This window comes from Ischnura elegans, chromosome 1 (assembly GCF_921293095.1).
Source record: "Ischnura elegans chromosome 1, ioIscEleg1.1, whole genome shotgun sequence".
Classification (NCBI taxonomy): domain Eukaryota; kingdom Metazoa; phylum Arthropoda; class Insecta; order Odonata; family Coenagrionidae; genus Ischnura; species Ischnura elegans.
The window spans coordinates 36,364,875-36,388,692 of record NC_060246.1 but is presented as its reverse complement, the minus strand read 5'-3'; the positions used below and the strand labels follow the sequence as shown (position 1 = coordinate 36,388,692).

Below are 23,818 nucleotides of genomic sequence, written 5' to 3'. Positions count from 1 at the left end.
TTTTAAAGAGTGAAATTATTATGAATACTAGAGTGCGGGTTTAAGAAACTATTTGGTATGGCATAAAAGTAATATGTGAGATTTTATTTGACTCTTTCGTGACCAAAACATAAATTGACATGATGTTTTATAACCGTTAATTCATAAATTAGCTCTGCATTTTACGCCTATAATTTTTTCGGGGACAAGCGTTTGATGGTTTAGCTGCCAACTTCAAATTTATCCACAAAAAAACGGTAGAAATTGCAACGTGGGATCATGTCATATTTACCAATATTGTGTCATTACTACATGTATTCCTGTGACTCTTTCCGATTTATTTAAGTTTTTATTGGTATTGAGGCTTCTTTTGTTTCTTTTTTTCAGTGGAGAGGGCTTGAAAAACCACATCGTAATGGTTGCTGTGGTAATATCGGGTATTATAAATGTCGAAAAAAAATTTTTCTTGAGAATTTCTTGCAGAATTTTGACCCTCTTGCTCCAGAAATACTAATCCATTCTCGTTTTTTTTATTATTTATCTCCTTACCTCCTCTTCTCCATCCTTCATATTTCCTTATCATAGAACATAATTTTGCCCGGCCCTTGCTCTGTTTTGTCAACGAAATGTGTTGTTCTTGACTTCAACGGGTGTAGCGCACCCTCATTAACTTTTATTTTTGGATGGAAATTCCTCTCTTTCACCATTGTACGGTAGGAATTGGATACTTGCGGCGTGATAAAAGGGAGCATAAATCTCCTCCTTTACTGCGACGCAAAATAATAATCACGCAGAGGGGTTGACAAAAAATAAAGTGCACTATCTCGTAAGGGATGAAAAGTGCCCCCGTAAATTTTATCACCGATGAGAAATATTTTTCCTTAGAGTTACGGATACCCGCGAAACAATTTTTTTTTAAAGTTCCCGGCGAAATTTCATTTTTTTTCCTAGCAAGGATGATGACAGGGAGCTGAGGTCATGAGGTAAGTCGTAAAATTGGTACACGTACACGTATATTGCCCAAGAGCTGGAAATAGTGAGGGCATGGAGTCATATAAGCGTCACCGTGCCAATTCGAGCGAGACCATGCATTAGCCGACTACGAGCTATGCTTCTCCGAAAAAAATTAATTCAAACCGTTTTCGAGCTCCTGCAATTTTTAATTTGTAATATTACCATGGTATGAACAGCAATTATTCGAAAATATGGTGAAAGCTATAAAATAAGAATTATTCCAAGTAATGAGAGGAAAATAAATATTTATGAAACAACTTGTACCTATATTTGTAGGAGTGCTTTTGAAATCTGCAAATAATGCCATTTTAGAAATCGTCTGCAAGAATTGTGGACGATTTCCAGTCTTTCTTTATGCTAGTTGAGATTGATTAAAAAACGTAATGATACCATATTTTTGGTTGGAGTATTTGTGCAGATATTTCCAGCGACACAAAAATAATTAGTGTTGATTTTATTTTTTTCCCCATTTTGTGCAAAAGTGGTGGCACATAGTATTTCATTAAAATATTATGATAAAAAATAGATAAGTGAAAATCTGAGATGAAATAAGCCTGAATTTATTGTTCGTAAAATAATAATTTCACGTAAAAATATATCGAAAACTATTACGATATATTACAACTTCTCATCATTTATTAAAACCAAATGGAAATAATTTAATCTGTAGCAATGAAGAAATATTTGTTGTCGAACGCTAGTAAGCTAGTGATAAGTGTCGAGTGTAATAATAGTAAGATAATGTAATGGCTTAAGTAATAAATTGTGGACCGCCCTAAAGTAGAAACTAATGGAATCAGTGAGACAGGTAGCGCAGTAGATTGATTCGGTGGGTGAGCGGGGTGGATAATGAAATGAAAAAAAACTCGAAATAAATTAATACAATCATTGTTTTTTTATTTATTTATCGCTGTAATTGTGTGCAAAAAACTCAAACCAAAATCATTAAGTTTTAAAATCATTACCTCAACTTTTAAACAATAATTTTCCCAACGATTGATAATGTAGCTACATTTGCAGTCTTCAAAAGCACTTTTTTCATAAATATTAGAACATGTTATTCCATAAATATATGTTGGTATCCCATTACATGGAATAATGTGCTATTTTACTAACTTTTACCTTTTGTCGCGAATTCTTTAGTTCATACCGCGGAAATATTTTATTTTACTCTAGTTCTTCAGCTGCTGATTCTCCCGGCCTAGGCGTACATATTTCAAAGCGCTGTCAAGCGCATGTCGATTGAAATAATTAACTACGGCCGCACTTATAAGGGTGCACATACATAGCAAACGTATTCGAGGCTGGGGAGAGTGCCTAATAACCAGCCGTTATCGCTTGGGGAACTCTTAACCCCATGCAATGTTGTACATGCTCATGACTCCTCCATAGCCCATTACGGCCCTCTCTCCATCTGAATCTCCGCGTCCCGCTCGCTAAAACCACAAACGAAGCCCTTCAGCCCCTTGGAGGGCATGCAACCATATACACACTCCCTCTTCCAACCACCGCTCTCTCGACAACAACCCGTCTTTCCCCGAGAGGAGCATTAAAACTTCTTCAACCTGAACCCAAACGACTTCCCTTTCATCTATATCGACCCTTTTCTTTCTCTCTCTCTCTCTCTGTTTCCCACATCCGCACAAGCATTTCACTTCCATTTTATGTCCCCCCCCCCCCACATCCACACACATCCTGCTCTGCTTCGACTGCGTTACGCTACCAACGGTTGTTTGCAATTTGGATTACATATATTTGGTACTACCTTAATCGGTAGACTTACTGCAAAAAGCGGTAGTATCCCGCTTTAAGATGGCTTAAACTTAAGCCTGAACGGTTACGCTGCTAGGAGAAACGGCTATGATGTGGATGGCTACAATTCAGACCTACCTCTATCGGTAGACTTACAACAAAAAAGGCGGAACTCCGCTTAACCCTCGAGCAGGCGCGCTGGAGTATAAAGTACGCCAATCTTTGAAATCTATTCTGCGTACATTCTGATCTAGAATGGCTTCGTGTATTCTTACAATGCACTTTGAATGTCCTTTGTGCGAGTTTTCAAGGTCGAAGTACTGTAGCTAATTAATATTTAGATCGGAAAGATGAACCGACACCCGTGGCGTACAAACACGCAGCGCGACTGGCCGTGTACTCCGTGCTTTGCTTTTCTTGAATGGTCTCGAGTATTCTTACAATGTCATTTTGACTGCCTATAGCGTGAGTTTTTAAAGAACAAAGTATTGTAGCGCATTTATTTTACGTCGGCAAGAGGAACCCGACACCCGTGTCATATAAATTACGCCGCGCGATCTCCGCATTGTGAGGGGACTCATTCATTGATGAAATCCTATCATAGCTTTCCTGAAACCAGTGAATCACACACCGAACCTAATAAGGTACATAACATACGACACGTTAAAACAAAATTTTATGTAGAATTTACAGCAGAATTGAAAATTCATTGTCATCCAATTAACTATACCTTCGTCCAATATTCTGCGAAGCTTCCGATTTAAGATTTCCTCTTTTCATTCTTGTGGCTGTATAACATCAGAAATCCTTAAAATATGAAGCTAAGGTTGAATTCTATTTTTTGCTTAAAAAGCCCATCCTTGTATTGCAAGAAAATTTATCTAGACTTCATTATAAATTAAGAACAGTTATATTTGCATAACTCCCACTGTATAATATACTGTACTGACATTAGAAACTCATTTTTGAATGCTATTTCAATTTATAATTTAAGGCAATGATTCCAAATTTCAATAAAAATGCTGAAAGGATCACAATGAATCAACTATTTGCGGTAGCATCAAACTTTTCCGCTAATACTAACAACTATGCCTTTCATGCTTATGTTTTTTTCCCTTTTTCCAAGTGTTTCATCAGTGTTTTACAATATAATTATCAACGTCAATATTATTATAAGGCAAAACCAAAACAAATTAGTCTTTCTATGCATAGATATTTTTGACGCTAACGATATAACCCTCTAGCGAAGGACTGGGACATTAATGATGAGGGAATTTAAATTTGAAAAAAGGATGAGTTTGGAAATGAAATAGATGATAGAGATTTCATACAAAAGTGAAGTAAGCAATAAATAGCTCAATGCATTGAACAATGATGCATACAAAATATAAATGAATTGCCACGAGAAAAAATTCCACAGGACCGGGAATCGAACCAAGGACCTTTGACTTTCCGGGCCACAATATCAAATATTATTATAAGGCAAAACCTGGGATTCCTGAATTCCTGAATTACCTTGGGAATAAAAGAACATACAAATCGTAATGATCTCCGCAGTGGCACGATAATCTAAAGGCCCGTGATTAGATTGTCGCCCTGGGGAATTTTTTTCTTATGGCAATTCATATATATTTCACCGCCGCGCCGTTCACGTGGCAGGCTTCTAAAGCAAAAGTTTGAAATCTCCGACTGGAGGAAGTAATTCTCTAAATTACTTGCTACCGTAAAAGTAATTGTCAGAGTGCGATCAATAAAATTTAAGCCTAAAGTAAAAAAGCATGAGATAAAAAATTGGATTAAATGCTATGAGTAACTTATTTGACGTTGACGTCACCTAATCGATGTATTATCAAACACATAAAAACGAAAATCATTAATAATTTATTATTTTGAACGAAATTTTCTAAGAAACTTATTTTAAAACTTTCACTCACGAAAGGCAAGGAGTAGTGTGAACAAAATGGAAAGGAAAACGATTAATACGTCAAATTGATATTGAATTCCGGTAAAAATATTAGAGCCACAATGTGCGCGTTTAGAAACAGTTGGTAATTTTCAAAAGGCTACATTAGATAAAGCTAGCATGAATGTCCTATAAAAATGTCTATGTCTTGTTTATAAACGAAACAGTGATATTTTATATTAATTGCACGAGTTAATTCTGTGTTATTTCATTGCTCTGTACGACATGACCTTCCATGGGGCAGAAGTAAATAGCGTGGTTTGCAATTTGAAACAACATTATATATAAACACAGCTAATAAACAGTCATTCCAAGTTTGTTACAGCAGTTTAGGTAGGAGATAAAAAGCTTTTAAATTATCAATGTGTAATTGAATTTGCAGAGGTCAGATGTAATATGTTATCTCTACCTCGATCCAATTAAGAAGCGTCACTATACTTTCACTTTGTGTTTCAAGCTCGAGGTGTCTTTCATGAATCGAATCGCAAGCGTTGACTGTCTCTAGCTATGCTAAGTCTCCGCATATTCTCCCTTTTTTTGGTAAACTTCATATTTAGAAATGGGATAAAAAGTACTAAAAAATGAATAATCATTAACTCCGTAGAGTTGGATGGCCGATTCTCAAATGAGAGAAATTTTAAAAGAAAGAATCGTCAAAACTTTATAAATCATTTCGGAAGTACTAAAATGCATGTTAACTGTAAGAAATTCTTAGATGATATTGATGAGACGAAACATTTATGAAAAGCATGAAATTTAATGGATATCAAATGCAACGTTCTCCCTAAAAATTAGGAAAAAAGAAGGATACTAAATTTGAAAGAAATAGCGACTTTATGAAACTTAAGGTCGAATTTTGAAAGAAAAAATAGCGGCTGACTTAGCATCAATGAGTAACGTATAAATGACCTCGACTGCCAGATGGATTACCAAATAACCATCCAATCTCAAGGTAATTTTCATGCGCAAGGTGACATGAATGAAAATAATATTTTTCTGACAAGGTCATTATCCCAAGCTTCGCGAAGTTTAATTTGCTCAGGTGTCTTTAGGATTTGCTATTCCTTTCGGAGAATAGCTAAGGTAATGTAGATTATTTTCCCCAACTGCACTCTTTTAGTTCTTTTGAAAGAGACTTTTATTTACTTTACCATATTCTTCTATTATTTGCAATGGAGTTTCTAATAAACCTGCTATCACTGGTATAAATAAGGCATAAGTGTTCCAGAGAGCAGTAAGCCAAGAAAGGTGGCAAAACGACTTAATTTCAGGCAAGAAACCATAGTTCAGCACTTGGAGTACGCGTTAAAATGTGGGTAAGTTTGATATCTCTATGATGCAATCGCTATTAAATCAAAGAATGGTGTTCACGCTGAAGAAAATGCAGAATAATCATTCTTCATTCCTGGAATAAGGATACAAAGGAACAACTGACAAAGTGATTTCTGAAAGTAGTCACTTGGAGCATGAACTGTTGTATCCTATCATATGTAATTATCATAAGAATAGTTCTCTAATTCCTTAATTTAATTAAAATATATTTTGAAATTTTCGGTTTGTTTATAACATCACAGTTACGGAAGACATAAATAAAAGAAAAAATTGCAGACAGGTAATATACTCTCTTCACTTTGAGCCAAAACAAGAATAGTAATTGATAGTAAACAAAAATATGATGAATTGTGGAAAAGTAAGTACAAATTAAAAGGAAATGTTAGAGAATTGAAACCTAAGGTTACCTAGTCCGTGACATAGAAGCGTACGTTGTAGAAGCTTGTAGTTGTAATGCTTTAACGTTGTCACCAAAGGCTATTGCCGAGAAAGTTATGTGAAAGAAAGATATGAATGAAATGAAATAATTAATATTTCTAAGATGAAATTAAGGTTGATAATTTGTTATAATTCCTTATAACAATTATGCTCGTTTGATTTAAACTGCAGAGCCTATGGATCCCAACAAAATGAGTGTGGCTTTCGTGAATATACATTTGCGCAGCTGCGATTGCTTCAGGTGGCAATTCAAAAGCATAGCGTCTCTGTTATCACAGGCTTCGTCGAGTAAATTTCAAACCCGAATCTGCGTTTACAGATTTATTGTTTCCTAAACCAAATGCGGGCTGTGATTGACAATTGATTGTCGAGAACAGCTGTAAAATGGATAGATCACGCAAGCTGATAATGCATCAAAGTGGATAAAAATATTTCTGAGAGGGTATATAAGAGACCTATTCGATTATGGAGGTACATTTGACAGAGACTTCTTCTTTGACTTCACATCATTGGAGGTACATTTCCATCCGTTGATTTCATTAAATTGTTTTCACTTTGCGTATGAAAATATTAGAATATAGTGAGAGAGTCGTAAATAATTGGTAGCATAGCGTAAAGGCTCCCTAGTGTCATTAATTAAGATGATCTTTGAGCGAGGACATTTTAAAACAAAACCTAGAGAACTTTTATTACCTACTTGATTATGGCAACTTATTCTGAAATCATTTTAATTTTTAGTGGCGCATTCTTTTCAAAACACACTCGAGCTGATTTTATTAGTGTTTGAATAATATCCTATTTCATGTCTTCGTATATTTTGAGGGATGAACACGGCATTAGAAATACCTATAATTTTCTTACAGATCAGCAAAATGGCATTGGATATGATTTCGTGCTTGGCCACGGCTCTACTGGTCATATCTCCAGGGGTGCTGTCAAAGTCTATTACACCTGAAAGAGAGGCTAAGGCAGGGCTTTTTAGCCGTGGTAAGTAGAAGTTTATAGTCATTAACACTTCTTAGTAGTAATGAAGGAGAATAAGTTTTAGCTATATATTCTTACGGGGGGATTTAAAGAAATTAAACTAGCATAATTATTTTTGTCTGTTTATCAGTATATAGTAGATTTTAAAATAAAATTTATTCAGTAAGATCTATTTTCCAGTATTAAAATGGTTTTTTTTTCGGTTCAACAAAAACTTACTTATTATCATATATTTATTCCAGACTTGAAGAAAATTGGTGGTGGAAATTAAAGGTTATTTAAACCCTGTAATCGTTGAATGAAACCAATTTTTTTACCATCGTACTGCATGGACAGATAATTTTTAATGCAATTCATTTTTATACGGGTTAAAACTTGCTAATACCAGCTAAAATCACGGGCTAATCATTTTGAAATTAATTTAAATTTATTAACGTTCAAATCACTATTCAATGAATAAAGAAATTATATTCCGTTTAGAATGTAAAAATTGCCGCTTTACAACATGTACTTAATATTTACTAACGGTGATGCGATTTACACGCTCCGAAATCCACATCCACAGTAAAAATTTGTCAGGGAGATTAGTATTTATACACAAGAATCAAAATTTCCTTATGATGCAGTGATGATTTTCCGTCGTTTGAAAGATATTAAATAGAAGAAAAATATTATTCGCGGACTTACAGCAGTTATTTGTTAATCTGTAGAAGAATACTTATCAGCGAGCAGTTTTCGTAAAAATATGAAATAAGATTTAGTCTAATGTGTTCGAAATAGAATTTAAAGAATTTCCACATGCACAAGCCACTCTTTTCTTAAATAAAAGAAAATTGTTTTCTTTATTTTATTGCAATTTTTATAATAATATGCTGTCAATTTTTTACAGAGGTTGATCAAAAGTGTTTTTTAAGGATCGGATGCCTAAACACTACCCAGGACTGGTACAATGCCCTCCACAGACCAGTAAACTTCCAACCAGAATCTCCAAGTGAAATTGGAGTCACTTTTACCCTCCATACCAGAGAAAACTTGCGTGGTGTGAGTATAAAATTAGTATTATGTCACTAATTCAATCAATAAGCCCATGAAATAGCACATAACCAAGGAAAAAATGTGCAAAAGAAGCACCCACTACGATATTCTTCGATAACTTAGAAAAAGCCTGCCCAACATAAAACCTATGCGATCAAATTCTATTTGTTTTGAAGAGAGTTCGCTGCATATTATGCATTTAGAAGGGCAAAATAAAAAAATTAAATGTAAATTCTGAAATAAAATGTTATTTATGACCACAGGAGGTGATAACTGTGGACGAAAAGGAAAAGGTGCCATCAACATTCTACAAAGGAAACAGAAAAACGAAATTCATAATACATGGTTTCCTAGGAAGTGCAGAAGCAGACTGGGTTCAGGTGAGTGCATTGAATTTACCATTCAATACATCGTGATTTTTAATTTTTGTGCGATGCGCTAATGAGTAATTTTTCTCACAAAACGCAGGATATAATGGATGCACTCTTGACGCGCATGAATATAAACGTAGTGACGGTGGATTGGTCCAAAGGCGCTGGCATGCCTTACAACCAGGCGGCTGTCAACACGAGGGTGGTTGGATTGGAAATTGCGTATCTAGTGAACACATTAATTGTAAGTTTAATATTTTCTCTCTATAATATTTTCTCTAAATTTGTAACTCAATGTTAAAATTGATATTTTACACCCGTTTTTCAGAAAAATCTTTTCAAGCAGTGATCTAAAACCTTACAAGGATTATAAAAAAATATCAAAACTTTCATGCTCAAGTCTAGTATATCTAATTTAACAAGAACTTTGAGGGTTCTAGGTGAACCCTCTTAAGGATACAACACACCGGGGCCAGGAACCAAGCACGAGGCTTATACGCCCGATCACCCGGGGAGGGGCTGGAAAAGTAGGAAAAAGGATAGAGGGGCCGCCGCGATGGGAGCCCGCCGACTCCTCTGAGAAAGGATAGAAACGGAAGGGAGGGGACGGCGAAAAACACCTTAACGCTATAGAAGCGAAAAGGGCCCACTAAATAGCGAAACCAAGCATACGCAATTAATTTTCTACCAATTCTAGTGGATTTTCCTATGAGGAAGAAAAATCCATCGATCGAATCGGTAGATAATCTAATTTAACAATAACATTAGTCCAATATCATCCCATCTAGGAATTATTGTGCTCACTAGTACCTACAATAATAATGATTTGATAATGAATCGAACTTGGCCAAAATTAATTCATGCATACTGCTGCATGTATTTGAGAAAAGACGTGGTTTTTTTGATAGATTTTGGCGAGATCATTTTGTAATTCTCATCATTATTCACTCTATTAGAAAACCAGAGGAGCGTCTGCGGATAGTTTCCATCTGATTGGACACAGTCTTGGAGCGCATACCGCAGGTTATGCCGGAGAAAGGATACCAGGATTGGGACGAATTACAGGTAACGTATTGCCATTTGAGTTCATTGGTTGCGATAAAATTTTATTGATAGTTCTTTTTTTAATCAATTAATTCCGTCTCCTTCATTCAAACATTTATTCATTTTAAAACGCATGATTGAGAATATCAAGGATACGGGGAAAAGGAATGAAATTCCATTTTTACAGTTACAAATACAGTAAAAAAAGTTTATCGTTGAAAATAATTTCTGAAGCCAATTTAAATTTCAATTTATCCACCATGGCAATTAAATCCTACATCCAGGAGTGAACTGTGTTAAAATGAATTTTCAATGTCATTTTGTAATAGCTGTAAAATATATCTAAATCAGAGGGGCAGGCTGTATGAGTGCATGAATTATTTGGAAGTCCTTGAATAAAAAAATGAACTTTAATTTCAAAGAAATAGGCGTAGTATTTAAGGTTGTGCGCACGAGTCTCTTCGAAAAATACGTTAAACTCAAGAAAACAATACGGCACCTAAAATATCGAAAAATAAAATTATTGAGTTAGAAATACGACGAAAAAATAAACATAGCTCAAGGTATTTTGTTTGCTTCCCATCTCAAGAGAAATAGATTAATTTACTTGCTAAAAATTCAAAAGCTGAATGAAGGAAAATCCTTTCACATTTCACACCTTAAGGATTGGATCCCGCTGGACCATGGTTCACAGATATGCCAAACTACGTTCGTCTGGACACAAAGGATGCCAAATTTGTGGACATTATCCATACTGATGCAGAATTAATAGGTAAGAGAATCCAATTAACCGCATCATTCACAGACAATGTTGTATTACTATAATTTTAAGTTAATTCATGACTAATTGAAAAGTTATTTCTGTTAACTCTCATTCAATTTAAAAAAATACTAGATGTTCATTTTTCTCTTTTAAAATTAATAGGAAGGTAAAAATTTACTTTGCCATTTATCGAAGCTCTATTAATTGGTTATTAAAAGTATTTTTAAATTATATCTGCAGCAATTATCAGCCTGATAATGAGTTCTATTATTTTGAGGAGAAGAATCTAAATATTACTACTCGGGTATAGTGCTTCATCGTACTCTTATCTATAACGAATATTCAGTTCTGCTGACGGTCGCTTTTATACCTAGTATACCGCACAAATTTATTTGTACTTACAGGCTACCGTTACATTTCCTTCAACAATATCAGTATAATTTTAAAAAAGTACCAGGTTTCATTTCATCACCTTCTCCACATAGGAGCCGCGTTTTTATGTACCTGTCTTGCTAGCTAGTTCACCATTTTATTTTTAAATTGAGGATTTTTAATCATTTACGTAGCCTGATAACAACATAATGAGGTGGGGAGCTGTTTTTTCGATGGAAAAGTATTTTGAAGACGATCACTTAATCAACGTATCCATTCACAACTCTCAGCATTTCCTTGCCGCTTCAAACTTGATTCATCAAAACCCTTTGTCCCCTCCGATATTTCCACAAAAAGATTGCCTTGCCTCTTACACCATGGCAAGCACTTTATAGTTTCTTTTCCTCTCAGGGTGTAATAGCTAAAATATCCACTTTAAAATCCGATAGTTGATAATTTACGGCCATTTATGGCACATATTTAACAGGTTTCTCATCATCCTAACTCTCTGACTCTTCCGCCACCAAAGGTCTATATCCTCTTACCCGCCATGTCTACCACTTTCTCGTTTTCACCTCCAGAATTGTAAGTAACTCAAATTTACGCAATCTTGGCCCCTTATTCATAATTTAAAGTCTGAAATCAGAAACCTGCATTTTTCAACCAGTTTTCATCGTAGCAAAATCCTCTGCCTCCTCCAATTCTCCATTTACCATTTTGCTTCTTCTCGGACGGTGGCTATCGGCAAACCAGTTGCAGCCTCCTGCTCAACATTCAAACTCTTTTTTCGCTCTTTCATTTCTCCACTCGACTTTTTTATGCCCTTGCAGACTAGCCCTACTACATCGGCATTTTTCCTCTCCGGTGAAAAAACAAAAAAAACACCACTATTTAAGACATCGCATTAAGAAAATACTGCCTTTCCGCGGAATTTGAATTAGGTTTTGCTCTATCCAAACTCTCTGTCTCCTCCGTATCTCCTCTAAAGTGGAACGACATATCTGAAAATGATTTTAAGATCTTCCTCGCAAATGCTAAACTTTTTACGAGCAAGTGTTCATCAATTCTACTTTGATAGCACTTTGTTTTATTAAGGAGAGTTGAAATTTGGGTTATTTCGTTCAAACTTCATGTGTAAGTTGTATTACATCTGAATTGATGAATTTATTTATTCTTTAGGTTTAATTTATGTCTATTTACTTTGGACTTAAATAGGTAACATATTCATTCATTTATTTAAATCGAATGCTGCAACCAGGCAATAGCGTACTTGTTGTAATATGTAATAAATATATGAATAAATAATACTAGTATATCTCTTCTAAACCAGCATGTCCACCTTTCTCCTCTAATATTCTAAACAAACCACTGGCTGACCATCCGCGCTATTTTCGCTCCGTGCCATTCAGGTTTCGGTATCGAGGAGGCCATCGGTCACGTGGACTTCTTCCCGAACGGCGGTTACCGTCAGCCCGGGTGCAGCATCCCGATGAAGATGGACATCTCGGAGATGGTGGACGCGGTGAGCGAGGCGCCCTCTTGCTCGCACAGCCGATCCGAGCTGCTGTTCCTCGAGTCCATCACGTCGTCGCCCTTCTTCGAGGAGGATATGGCGGAGAGCTACGGCGAGGAGCTCGAGGAAAGCGACAAGGAGCGGCTCTGCCCGTTCACTGCATTCCTCTGCGATTCCTACGAAAGCTTCCTCGAAGTAAGCACCCCTTTCAACAACAATACACGCAATGAGTTCACTCCGATCCGAAATCGCAGTTATCGCTAATCTGATGAAAGTCTTTAAATAAATCGTGTAGGTCGACATCCTTAAACAAGAAGACAACACACCATAAGCACAAAGGAAAGATATTAGTATGTAGCAGAAGAGAAGAAGTCAAGACTAACATTATGGGGAAACATAATCTGGAAGAGGTTGGTGAATTCTGTTATTTAGGAAGCAGGATAACTAGAGATGGAAGAAGCAAGAAATAAATTATCGGCATAATATCCTAAGCAATTAAAGCATTCAACCAAGGCTATCTACTTACAAAAATTTTAACATAAATGTAAGGAAAGAGTTTATCAGAGCTTATATTTTTTTAGTATGATCCCCTACGGAAGTGAGACATGGGCAATGATAACCGCGGAAAAATCTAGGGAAAATGCCTCCGAAATGTGGCGCTACAGAAAAATGATGAGGATCAAATGGATCAATGGAGTAAGTAATTAGTAAATCCTCAGAAGAGTATAAGAGAAGAGAAGCCTCGTGAAAACTTTAAAAAGAAAACGGAACAACCTCATTGGCCATTTCTTGAGATGTGATATCCGGATGACGACAATCATTGAGGGATAATTAGATGGCAAGAACAGAAAAGGAAAACCTCAAATGGAATAGATGGAACACTCTAAGAAAGATCTGACAGAGAAAAAACACATAGGTATGAAAATATTAGCTGATAGAAGAATTGAGTGGAGAGCTACGTAAACCAATCTTAGGATTGTTTAGGAGTGAATAGCGATTGTTATTTAAGGAGCGAAAATAGATGTCACAAGCCGTTTGATTCCATTAGAGAAAGTATTGTTTTCATACCTGCTCAAAATAATTGAAAAACATATCTGAACAGATATTATTCCGGCTTCAAGAGGTTATAGCTGCATGGTAATTCCTAAAATATCGTATCTCTTTTACTTAAGACTATATATTTCCAAAATTGCTTCGTTACTTTCACTAGGAATGAAAATTTTCAGAGAAAGAATTTGTCAAAGGAAGAAAAAGAATGCTTTGCGCGGTTGGTATTAAAAAATAAAATATGCATTAATGTTATGAGTTTAAAAAAAGTAACTTATTCGAGCATTTTATAAAAAATTGAAATTATATCAAATAAAAATAATTCTTTTAAATATTTGGGTTTTCAAGAGTTCTTACTGCAAAATAATTAAGCAAATCGACTCATTTCATAATTTGGGTAAATCTAGGGAAGGCTATAGAACTATATTTTCTTTGGTGTAAAGGATATCATTAGCGATAATGACAAACAAACAAAAGTTGAAAAAATAACAATTTCTTTATGAATACCTATGAATATTCATAGTAATATAGTCATAAATAATTTATTCATAAATATTCATAAATTTTGCCATCATATACATTGATCGATATTATGGCATTATATAATCACCATAGCAATAGAAGCCGTCGATTCATGGATGAGATACGCGAGTTTTATTTAAAATTTCTAGATTTTTAAATTGCACGGTTAAATATTAATCATATTTTCATGCTATAGACCTCCTTTTAAACGATTCCTTCCACAGATTGATGATAAAAATTTGATCAATTCGGATGTTTATGAGTTACAGTGAGAATTTTAAGCAATATATCAACGATTCCAATAGCTCCAGTAACTGGTGTGGAACAATTAATGAATTCCACATTGATTGAGGTTATTTTAGTCGTTATTCAAGCAAAAATAAACGATTTTTTTCTTTTCTCTTGATTTCAGGGTAGTTGCACAAAGTGCGGTGATGACGGCATGGAGTGTGCTCTGATGGGATTGGACGCGGACAAATACCCAGGAAAAAATAACCCTACAAATGATACAAGAAAGTTCTTCTTGCAGACCAACTCTGACAGCCCATTCTGCGGTAAATAATATTTTAAAATAACAATGTGATGTCTTTGATTATTAATGTACTATTTTTCAAAAAGATAAGCATAAAATGGGGGTATGAGAAAAGTTTTAAAAGTTGGATATGTGTTCCTATTTCATTAGCTTCGAAGTATAACGACGCACTCTCTTCAATTAAAATAATACCGATTTCTGTACATTTAAAATCCTCAAAAAACATGGAATTAATGGTGGAAAAAAGAATTATAACAACCAAAACCGATTGAAAAACAACATTTAAGCCAAAATAAATTCAAGTTTATATGGATTCTCTGGCTCCAAGCATTAAAGTACGAATCACAAAGACAGAGGAGCCACCTCGTATTCGCATTTCCGTCAGACCATAAAATCTAACGGCTAAGTAATTAATCATTTGAACCATTAAAATAGAAGTATCTATTGCCCCTACGCACAAAATAACTAACCTTTGCGTTGTCTTTGCTTCCTTTAAAAATGTTTTTTTTTTATTAATTTGTATACGCTTTATACTGCCTTGTGAGCTCTCTAATTTACGATGGCTCAAATGACTTTATGTATGTAAATATTTTTCAGCCTCCGCAATCTTGTACCTTTGCAGGATATCACTATGCCGTAAATGCGAGGCTTCCAGCTGATTACAAAGCACAGATACCTGCCATTGGGGACCTTATCATCACTGCTTCTGGCGAAGACGGCGTCGCAAAGAAAATGGACCTGACAGAAATGTGATTACCTTTGATATTTTCTCGAAAGGCACAAGTTTAACTATTAAAAATGTTTAAAAATACGAAAAAATACAGTAAGAGACTTTATGGATGCTTTATAATTGTAGCACTATAGAATACCTAATTTTAAATAATTTGAGTTATACCTTGATTTAATTTATACATTCCCATCAGTTTATCATGGACTGCTATACCATGCTCAATAAGTAAAATTATTCTCGAAATCCCAGCGGTAATTTTCAACAATTTCATGAAAATTTGATAAAAAGTATATATAAGACATTTGGAATTGTTTAAAAGCAAAATATTTTCCATAAATGATTCTATTTCAGTTCATAATATAGTCAAATGTGCACATTCCATTACCATTGAACTCTAACTCATGAGCATTCATGAATGAAAAGCAACCTTGAATATCAGCTACATCGAAATGTACACATTACCTTGCAAGCCATTAACAGGAATGGGGTGAACTTTCACCAATATGCACCAGAGGATTATGTTATCTCGCAAATTTATATCCACAAAAAATACTAATTATATTTTTTACCTTGAATTTTCTTTCCATAAAGCGAGGCTCGAAAAATGTACAACGGCTCCTCCTACAATTTCCTTGGATTTTCCTCAACTGACACTGGTAAAATAGGCAAAGCAGAAGTTACGTGGAAGTGGAACCCTGGTTATTTCAGCAAGGATAACTTTTGCTTCAGGTGTATCACGGATCTTTACCTCTCGAAGCTGGAGGTTACAAATCTCGGGTACTACCCTGGAAATGAGTGAGTAAAAATTTTGTACTTTCACACAAAAATAATCGGGGATAATAGGCTAATTTACTCATATTTTGGCCTTTAAAATTTTTAAATTACCCTATCCTTGCAAAATGGTATTCGTGGTTACTCTGCGTGGACGTTTTTGGAGATACATCTCTCGTTAACAATGTCTGAATTTCAGATATTTTTCGTCATTTCATTATTGAACAAGGTTTAATCATTTTCCAATACAAATTACGAGATATTGGTGAATAGTTGTGCTGTAATAATAAGTTTTCATTTATTGCTGGTGGTAGGACATGATCGAATGTTTTTGACACAAATTTCTCCATTTCAGTTTCAAGAAGAGTTCCACCTGTCCAAATGATCCAACATTATTCTTCAAGAACAGGGCGGCAACAACAGTGAATTTGAAGTGCTGATTGTCCCCGTCATACATGCATCCAATGGCAATGTATCACATGCAAACAGAATGAAACTGAGCTTGAAATAAAGTAGTAGTATAGCATTAGTAATTTTTATTATTTAAAAGACTCTGAAACTCAAGTAAACGATGAAATAACGTTAAAATTTTGTATAAAATAAGAAATTCTAAAGTTGATCATGGTTGAGAAGAGTTCCCTCAATGCAAGAAGAGCAAGTGCCTTAGTTGGATAAGTAAGATCAACCTACGGTTTTTAATTGGTTTACACGAAGAGCTTTGATCACACTTTAAGGATCAATATTAATGAGTAAGAAACATCTAAAAAAGACCAAATGAATATCTACAACAACCTTGGGAACCTGTAGTCTCATGAGGACCACTTAAGTTTCTAAATTACTGATGATACTCGCGCCAGTCTGTGTTTCAATACGCCAGAGGTGTTTGACCTACACGCCAATCTTAACCTGTTACAGAATATACCGCATATTGATTATTCACCACAATCCTAATAAAAAAATTACTATGCTTTCATCCAATTAACCTAATGCAGGCACTTTAAAATAATCAAGAGGATTCGGTGACTTGCTCTTTGAGATAATTTCCAAAGGAGTCGCTAATTGGATGGCACTGGTAATGGCTTCTGAAGAGGACGACCAGGATTTGAATTCAGGAAATTATCTCTTCAGTCTAATGAAATTTTAATATCAAGGTTATTTCCAATAATTTCCATGTAAATCGCGTGGAAAGAATACATTTGTTATTCATCATGTCACGGAATGAACTACCGCTGCAAGCATATTATACTCAGTCTTCTTGTTGAGTAGCAATATTTACGATAGCCGGGTAGTCCGTTTTGATTCTCACTTTGAACTCGTTGCGCTGAAATGACGAGTCTTGCTCGTCACGAGCATCCGATGCCAAAATGGCGCAATGACGAGTGTAGCTCGTCATCAGATTTTCATAATTTTAGCGCTATTTAGGGGAGCAATATGAACATTTTGAAATTTTGACTTTTTTAAAAGGTTAGTGTCACTCTCGTGGGGACCACCGATGGTCACTCCCTCTAATGAGGGTTCACCTTCAACTCCGAGCCAAATCCGCCCCTTTCCTGAGGATCCAGGCTCGCGAGGGACGGACCCAAAAAAATAGTAGGGCCTCCAATCATCTGGACCAGGTGTAGTACAATTAAAAAACATTTTAGAAACATACTAATAAATTATACTTCCGCATTCATGCAAAGGCAAAGCTTGCCAACTGAACTCTTGCCATGCACCCGTGGGAAGAGGCTAACGGGGTACTATGCAGGTGTGTGTATACGTATACTCCCTTGGTTCCAATGTTTACGGCGCGAGGATCGCTTGCAACGAATATCGGGCCTCTGGAGCTCCCGGCAGGCACTCATCCACTCGACCCCGCCCGTGTTTGCCATGCCATTCAGTCCTCATGCGGGATGGATGGATGACTCAATGCGGACCAACATTATCCCATTCCGAAACGCACGGACCGCGCACCTTGGAGCGTTTTCCATTCGCTCCCAGCCCATTCTCATCATATGCCTACACGTTTTCTCCATCGGAATTTGAATCCAAAACTCTCGCGGTGCAAAGAGTGCACTACCTCCGTAGGCGCATGCAAAAAGGGAATTGCACCGGGACGAGGCATTCAGTGCAGCGGTGGGTGGGTATGGACGAAGGCCCCGAGCGCAGGAGAGAGAAAGAGAGGACTGGTGGTCGGAGGTGCGTTGTAGGCGAGTTTTCGCTTTAGATTCATTGGTTGTTGGTTTAGAGCAAAGAGAGTGGCCATTAGGAGAGGGAAGAAAACAAGGGATACCGTCCTGCGGAGTTCACGAATATGCGAGAAAGTGCTGTAATGGATGAAATAAATTGAATGAAGTGTGAATCATTGAATAAAAATAGATCAATATGAAGCCCATTCCCAAAATCAGTTTTTACGGACACCGAATGACGTCGGGGTAAAGTAGAAAGAAAGTAATAATTAGGTAAGATATGAAATAAAGAATGTATCGATCAAGGGATAATAATCCCGGAGTTTCGATCAAAAGACCCGGGGATTATTAGTTTTCACTTTAGATTCTTTGGTTGTTGGCTTATGGCAAAGAGAGCGGCCATTAAGAGAGGGAGGAAAATTAAGGGAAAAGCATTCTGCTGAGTTCACGAATATGCAAGCAGGTTGCTAAAGAGGTGCAGTGGGATTGGTAATGCACGTAAAGGTCAAGTGAGTTTTCAAAGCGGACTTCGGTGGGTTCATTTGATTCAACATTATATTTAGTACGAGCACTTCAGAAGACGCCTCACTCACGCGCGACGGGTCTTATTTCGCGACTGAAAGCTTGTTTGAAACATTTATAATCGACCTAATTTTTTAGAATAGATTGGCCCTTGTCAGCATATTCCCATCTCTCAAATTTTAAAAGCTTTTGCACACTCTCTAGGACTCTACGCAGAAACCAAAAGCGGCTATTTTCTGAACTACCTACTTGCCAGGTCAATTTATAACAATGCAATCTAAACTTGACGACCGGCTTTTTAGTAGAGCAGACAATGTCATTAGAAAAAAAACATGATGAATCATTGGACTAAAATGGACTTTTGAGGCACATACGGTATGCAGGGCATCAGTAAAACAAAAGCGGGTGACGACGAGAGGGAGAAGGGGAAGAATAGTTAGGGGAAAAGGCAACAATATTAGGTAGGAAGTCACATGAGCAACTTATACGCGGGGCTCCTTCACCATGGACGAAAGGTACCAAGTATCAACGCTAAAGCTATGGACAATATAAACAATTTTTCTTTTTCGATCTCCCCCTTATTTGACACTAACTTATTTCAGTACTTTATACCAGCGGTTGTGTATCTTACTTAAATGACTCATAAAAACTTCCGTTTCACCAAAGCGATCGTTTTCCATGACCAAATATTAAAAAATATTAAATTTATTTACTCTACCATAGAATAAAATAAAAAAAATTACTTTGTATTATTGCACACTTTATTTTAAATTGCACGACCCGGGTTTCAGCATCTAATGCTATCATCAGGTAATTCATCATCACCAAAGTACTTTCATTTTATTCTATGATGAAGCAATTCCACAAAGTAACACCTGAGACCGTGTCTTATATTATTTATTCTACTTGAACTTTCACAATTTGATAATAATTAGTTTTTAATGAAGAATTAATTAATTAAAATTAACAAAAATTCGGATAAATGGTAAAATAACTCACACACTGCTCTCCATCCTCCATATTTGGCTTGTATTCATAAATAGTTTTTTGCAGAAACTGATATTCAGGTGACCCATCTGATGTGTTCATACTTCTCGATGTGCGTTGCTATGGTATGCCGAACTCCGATGGGTTTCCAGGCAAGTACAGTGCCTGGAAAGCAGGTACGACTCTTAGTACTCTCTCCAGTTTCATTTATCTGTAATAATGCATAGAATAGTACGGAAAGAACATTCTAAAAGGAGCATTCTAAAACAGAATAGAAACAATTGCTTCCACGGAATGACTTAGATAGAGTATAATGGAACCCCTCAAAGTTGGATACATTATAATGAGCTGAAAACAATGAAGACTGCAGCAACCCAAAAACTTTGAGCATCCCAGTATATCTCATTTAAGAGACATTATAAAGGGGGGTAATGTGGAGAACTTCAGCTCGCATAGGCAGGCATTAGCTAGTAATGGGCTTCAGTTCAGCGATCCTTTTCTTCGCCGGCCTTGCAGTACAACTAACGGCCCCACAGTGAAGCTTCACGCGCCACTTAGGGGAACGGGGGTAGGTAGGGAGATAGTTCTTGCACGTGCTTTGGGCGGAGTGCTTCAACGAAGAAGAGAGGTTAGGAGAGGGGGCGAGAGAAAGGGTCTGATAGAGTGCATAAGGATGCGGCGGAAGGGAAATGCATTCATTCTTTTGCGATGATTTGTGCGTAGCGACGCACTCTCACCACCAGAGTGCGTGAGTAAATCGAAGAGGGGAGGAAAGAGGTGGAGAGACTGAAGCTGAAATCTTGCCTTGCTAGAGTAATCAAACTGAAAAGTCGATGACATATCTATGAAAATTACATAAGAGCACAGCCTCAAAGGCCATAAACAAGGGGAATGCATAGAGGAGTCCCAATTCCCTCCCATATTAGGCTGATTTTTTGCCACTTCTGTAGCATTTTTATTGGTTTTCAAAAATGTCCGGCGATGAGTGCAATTCCATCCACTTTTTTCCAATATTTTTTTAAAGGATAATGTTCGTCATTGCAAGGAATATCATGAAAAAGAATGAATTTGATGCAACACGCAAAAATTTGAATAAATTTCTGCTATTAACCCTAACTATACCTTATTTCCCCGTGAAACTCGGATCAATTTGTCCATCAGCGACGCGAGTGGTGACTTTTGTTAACCCATTTAAATGCGCGGTGATTGACAACACATTTAGTGGCCGAATTGAGGATTCTCTTTTGTAACATTCGTGGCCATAAGACTTCTTGAAAATAACTTGGGTGAATAATATATTCTTTAGTGAGTTAACTGCAGTCACTGTGGTTCACTAAGCAGAGACAGATATATTTCATCCAGCAATTACCCAGAAACTGTCTTCTACGTCTGCAAAAATGACTTTTTAAAAATAATTTCAATTCAGATTATACTGTTAACTAATGACTCTTGAAACTGCCACTATATTGATATTACTTTTAGCAGAGCCGCTAAATTTTCATAGTACATGTTGAAATGAAGAACAGAAGCTTTATTGCAAACTGCAGTCTCCTTGCATGCCACAAACAATTGAGGTACAACCAAATGTATATAAGGCTCTGCCGCGGACGAAAAAACAGGCCACTTTCAATCCCTCTCCCGGGCTCAATAGTGGACTTTCAATTATTTCATTTACACCTGGTTATCCATCCTTTGATTTTGCATTGCTGATACATACAACCTTTATGCAACGTTAATATCAAGGAAAGGTCCCGATGACCTCAACATTCTGTCTGGCGCAATGGATATGACAGGAACAGCGTGCCTTTTTTCTGTAATTTCTTCCCGCCACTAAGCGCCATAGACCATTAACGCTTATAGTAGCTTTTTGTTTTGACAGGGTTAAGGCTAGGGGCTTATTAAAAATAATTCTGAAAGATTTACGAATTTATTTCCCACGGCCAAGAGCGAAATTTACCTTAATTACGACTATATGATAGTAAGATGGCTTTTTAATATGTAAGACATGCTTAAGGGTAATTTTACTGTATCAATTACATAATTTCGAGCATTTATCGTGATGGAAAATTATTAATGTGCATGACTTAAATGGGCATATAAGAAGGTTTAGCTGTTGGACCTCAATATTATTTTGCGAATAATTCACATTCAACCATTTTTGCCCACGAGAAATTACTGCCTTGACCCTTTCCAGGAAGAATTCAAGGGAAATGTAGTGCATTAGGGGCCTCAGGAAAATTCATCTACTTACCCTAATTGCGGGTCACAAGTACCCGTTGCGGTTTTTAGGATGCAGCACGCGGCCATGTTTGGCGTTGAAGCGTTTTATACCATAAAACCGATTCTCGGTCGTAAAAAAAGACGGTGAATATTGGGTCTATTGGGCTGTAATATTTTCATTTTAGCCTTATATATGATGTTACTCGGTCTATTAAAAATAATTTATATTTACGTTTGAGTTCCTGAGCCACTTCTTAATGTTATATTGTAAATCGTATTAATTCACTCATCATATCGCATTTTAAAAGATTGAAATCAAGAATCCGATAAAAGTAAAAAATAAGCCATAACCTTTGTGATTAGTTATTTCATATATATCCTGAGTTGGGAATTTTCACCACCTTATCTTGCGTAGAAATTTGTGAAAGCAGCATTGACCGGATGATGAACTAACTCTATCAATATGTTAATATTACATTAAGATAAAATACGGTGGATTAGTCGGCAAACAGAAATAAACGAAAACTACAATAAAATTTTATACCGTTGGACATGTGACACGTACGCTTGAATAATTTAGTAATATACTTAGTTATTTTAAGTAAAGTATATTATGATACATCATTAAACGTCACATTTATTAATTACCTACTAATATTAAGCATTGGTATCGCGTAAGATTAAATAGGTATTCAATGGTGTCTTAAATCAATTAGGAAATCTAATTTCCCTAAATTCAATCCGTAAGTAAGATGGAATTATATTTTTACCCTTTATATTAATTAAGCTTTACATTAATAAAAAAATTCCTTGTGAAAAAAGATATACATAGGTGTACATTTAAGTATTTAAACATTACGAAATGCAGATGAAAAGGTAAAAAAATATAAAATTCAAAAATTAAATTACACGCCTTATTCGGAATCATCTCATGAAAATAAGATAGATCATAAAATCTAGGAACATTCAATTAACATTGAGGTGGTTTTCGTCTAAATTTGAAACATTTAATCTTATTAATCTTTTGATTTATAAAATACCAGCGGATACCCAATATCGAGTGGTAGTTGTATACCTATCCAGCTCATAATAATCTTTTACTTCGCTAACCTCCCTTTACTGAATGCATCTGAATTTCAATGCATTCTCGGTGCCTGCGAAATTCATGCTGGGAGAAGAGAGGAAAGAAATTGGCCCGGAGTGCCCGGGGTCGAACAAACAGAAAGGAGTGGATTAGCGCAGCGGGGGTCTAGTGCCGAGTGAATAACCTCTTTCGACAGCGTTCCGCTTGGCTTGACTCGCCGCCATCCACGCCGAAACCGAAGAGGAAGGGAGATAACGAAGGGTATATGTACAGGGAAAGAGAATAATGAGTGCGCATAGAACGAGGGAATAAGTAATGTGAACCTGCTTACGGGGAGACCAATTTGAGCAATGAAGCATCGCCGTGCTAGCCGTATTTACAAGGCTTTCTTTCCCCTACCGATAGAAGGTAACAGAGTCGTTGACGCTTCCATAAGTCCATTGCTGTGGATAATGTAAAACAAAGGAGAAAATGAGTTAATAATAAGGGCAGAAATAGGGGGAATAGAATGAATAATATGCTAGAATACAGCCTGATGTCACTTCCTGCATTCGATCAACGGCCCTAATCAATCTGGTTCTCAATTTGGTACTGCTGATTTCTCTATCACCTTTCATTTATACACTGGCTTCAGACCCCAGTCATGACTGAGAAAAGTTAGTAATTTCTGAAACA

General features: G+C 36.2%; 1 protein-coding gene across 1 annotated transcript; it reads left to right on the top strand.

Annotated features, from left to right (window-relative positions):
* The first annotated feature begins 6,003 nt into the window (after positions 1 to 6,003).
* LOC124158789 (pancreatic lipase-related protein 2-like) lies at positions 6,004 to 16,691 on the top strand. The gene is made up of 12 exons (XM_046534108.1): positions 6,004 to 6,024; positions 7,342 to 7,465; positions 8,352 to 8,503; positions 8,761 to 8,877; positions 8,966 to 9,112; positions 9,825 to 9,933; positions 10,577 to 10,684; positions 12,457 to 12,755; positions 14,542 to 14,683; positions 15,284 to 15,410; positions 15,983 to 16,186; positions 16,518 to 16,691. The coding sequence occupies exons 1-12, from the start codon at positions 6,019 to 6,021 to the stop codon at positions 16,600 to 16,602; spliced, it is 1,620 nt and encodes a 539-aa protein (XP_046390064.1). The 5' UTR covers positions 6,004 to 6,018; the 3' UTR covers positions 16,603 to 16,691.
* Positions 16,692 to 23,818: the final 7,127 nt, after the last annotated feature.

Coding starts and splice junctions, on each gene's coding strand:
- LOC124158789 (XM_046534108.1), top strand. Junction 8,504..8,760: donor CCAGAGAAAACTTGCGTGGT/GTGAGTATAAAA, acceptor TTATGACCACAG/GAGGTGATAACTGTGGACGA. Junction 16,187..16,517: donor GGGTACTACCCTGGAAATGA/GTGAGTAAAAAT, acceptor TCTCCATTTCAG/TTTCAAGAAGAGTTCCACCT.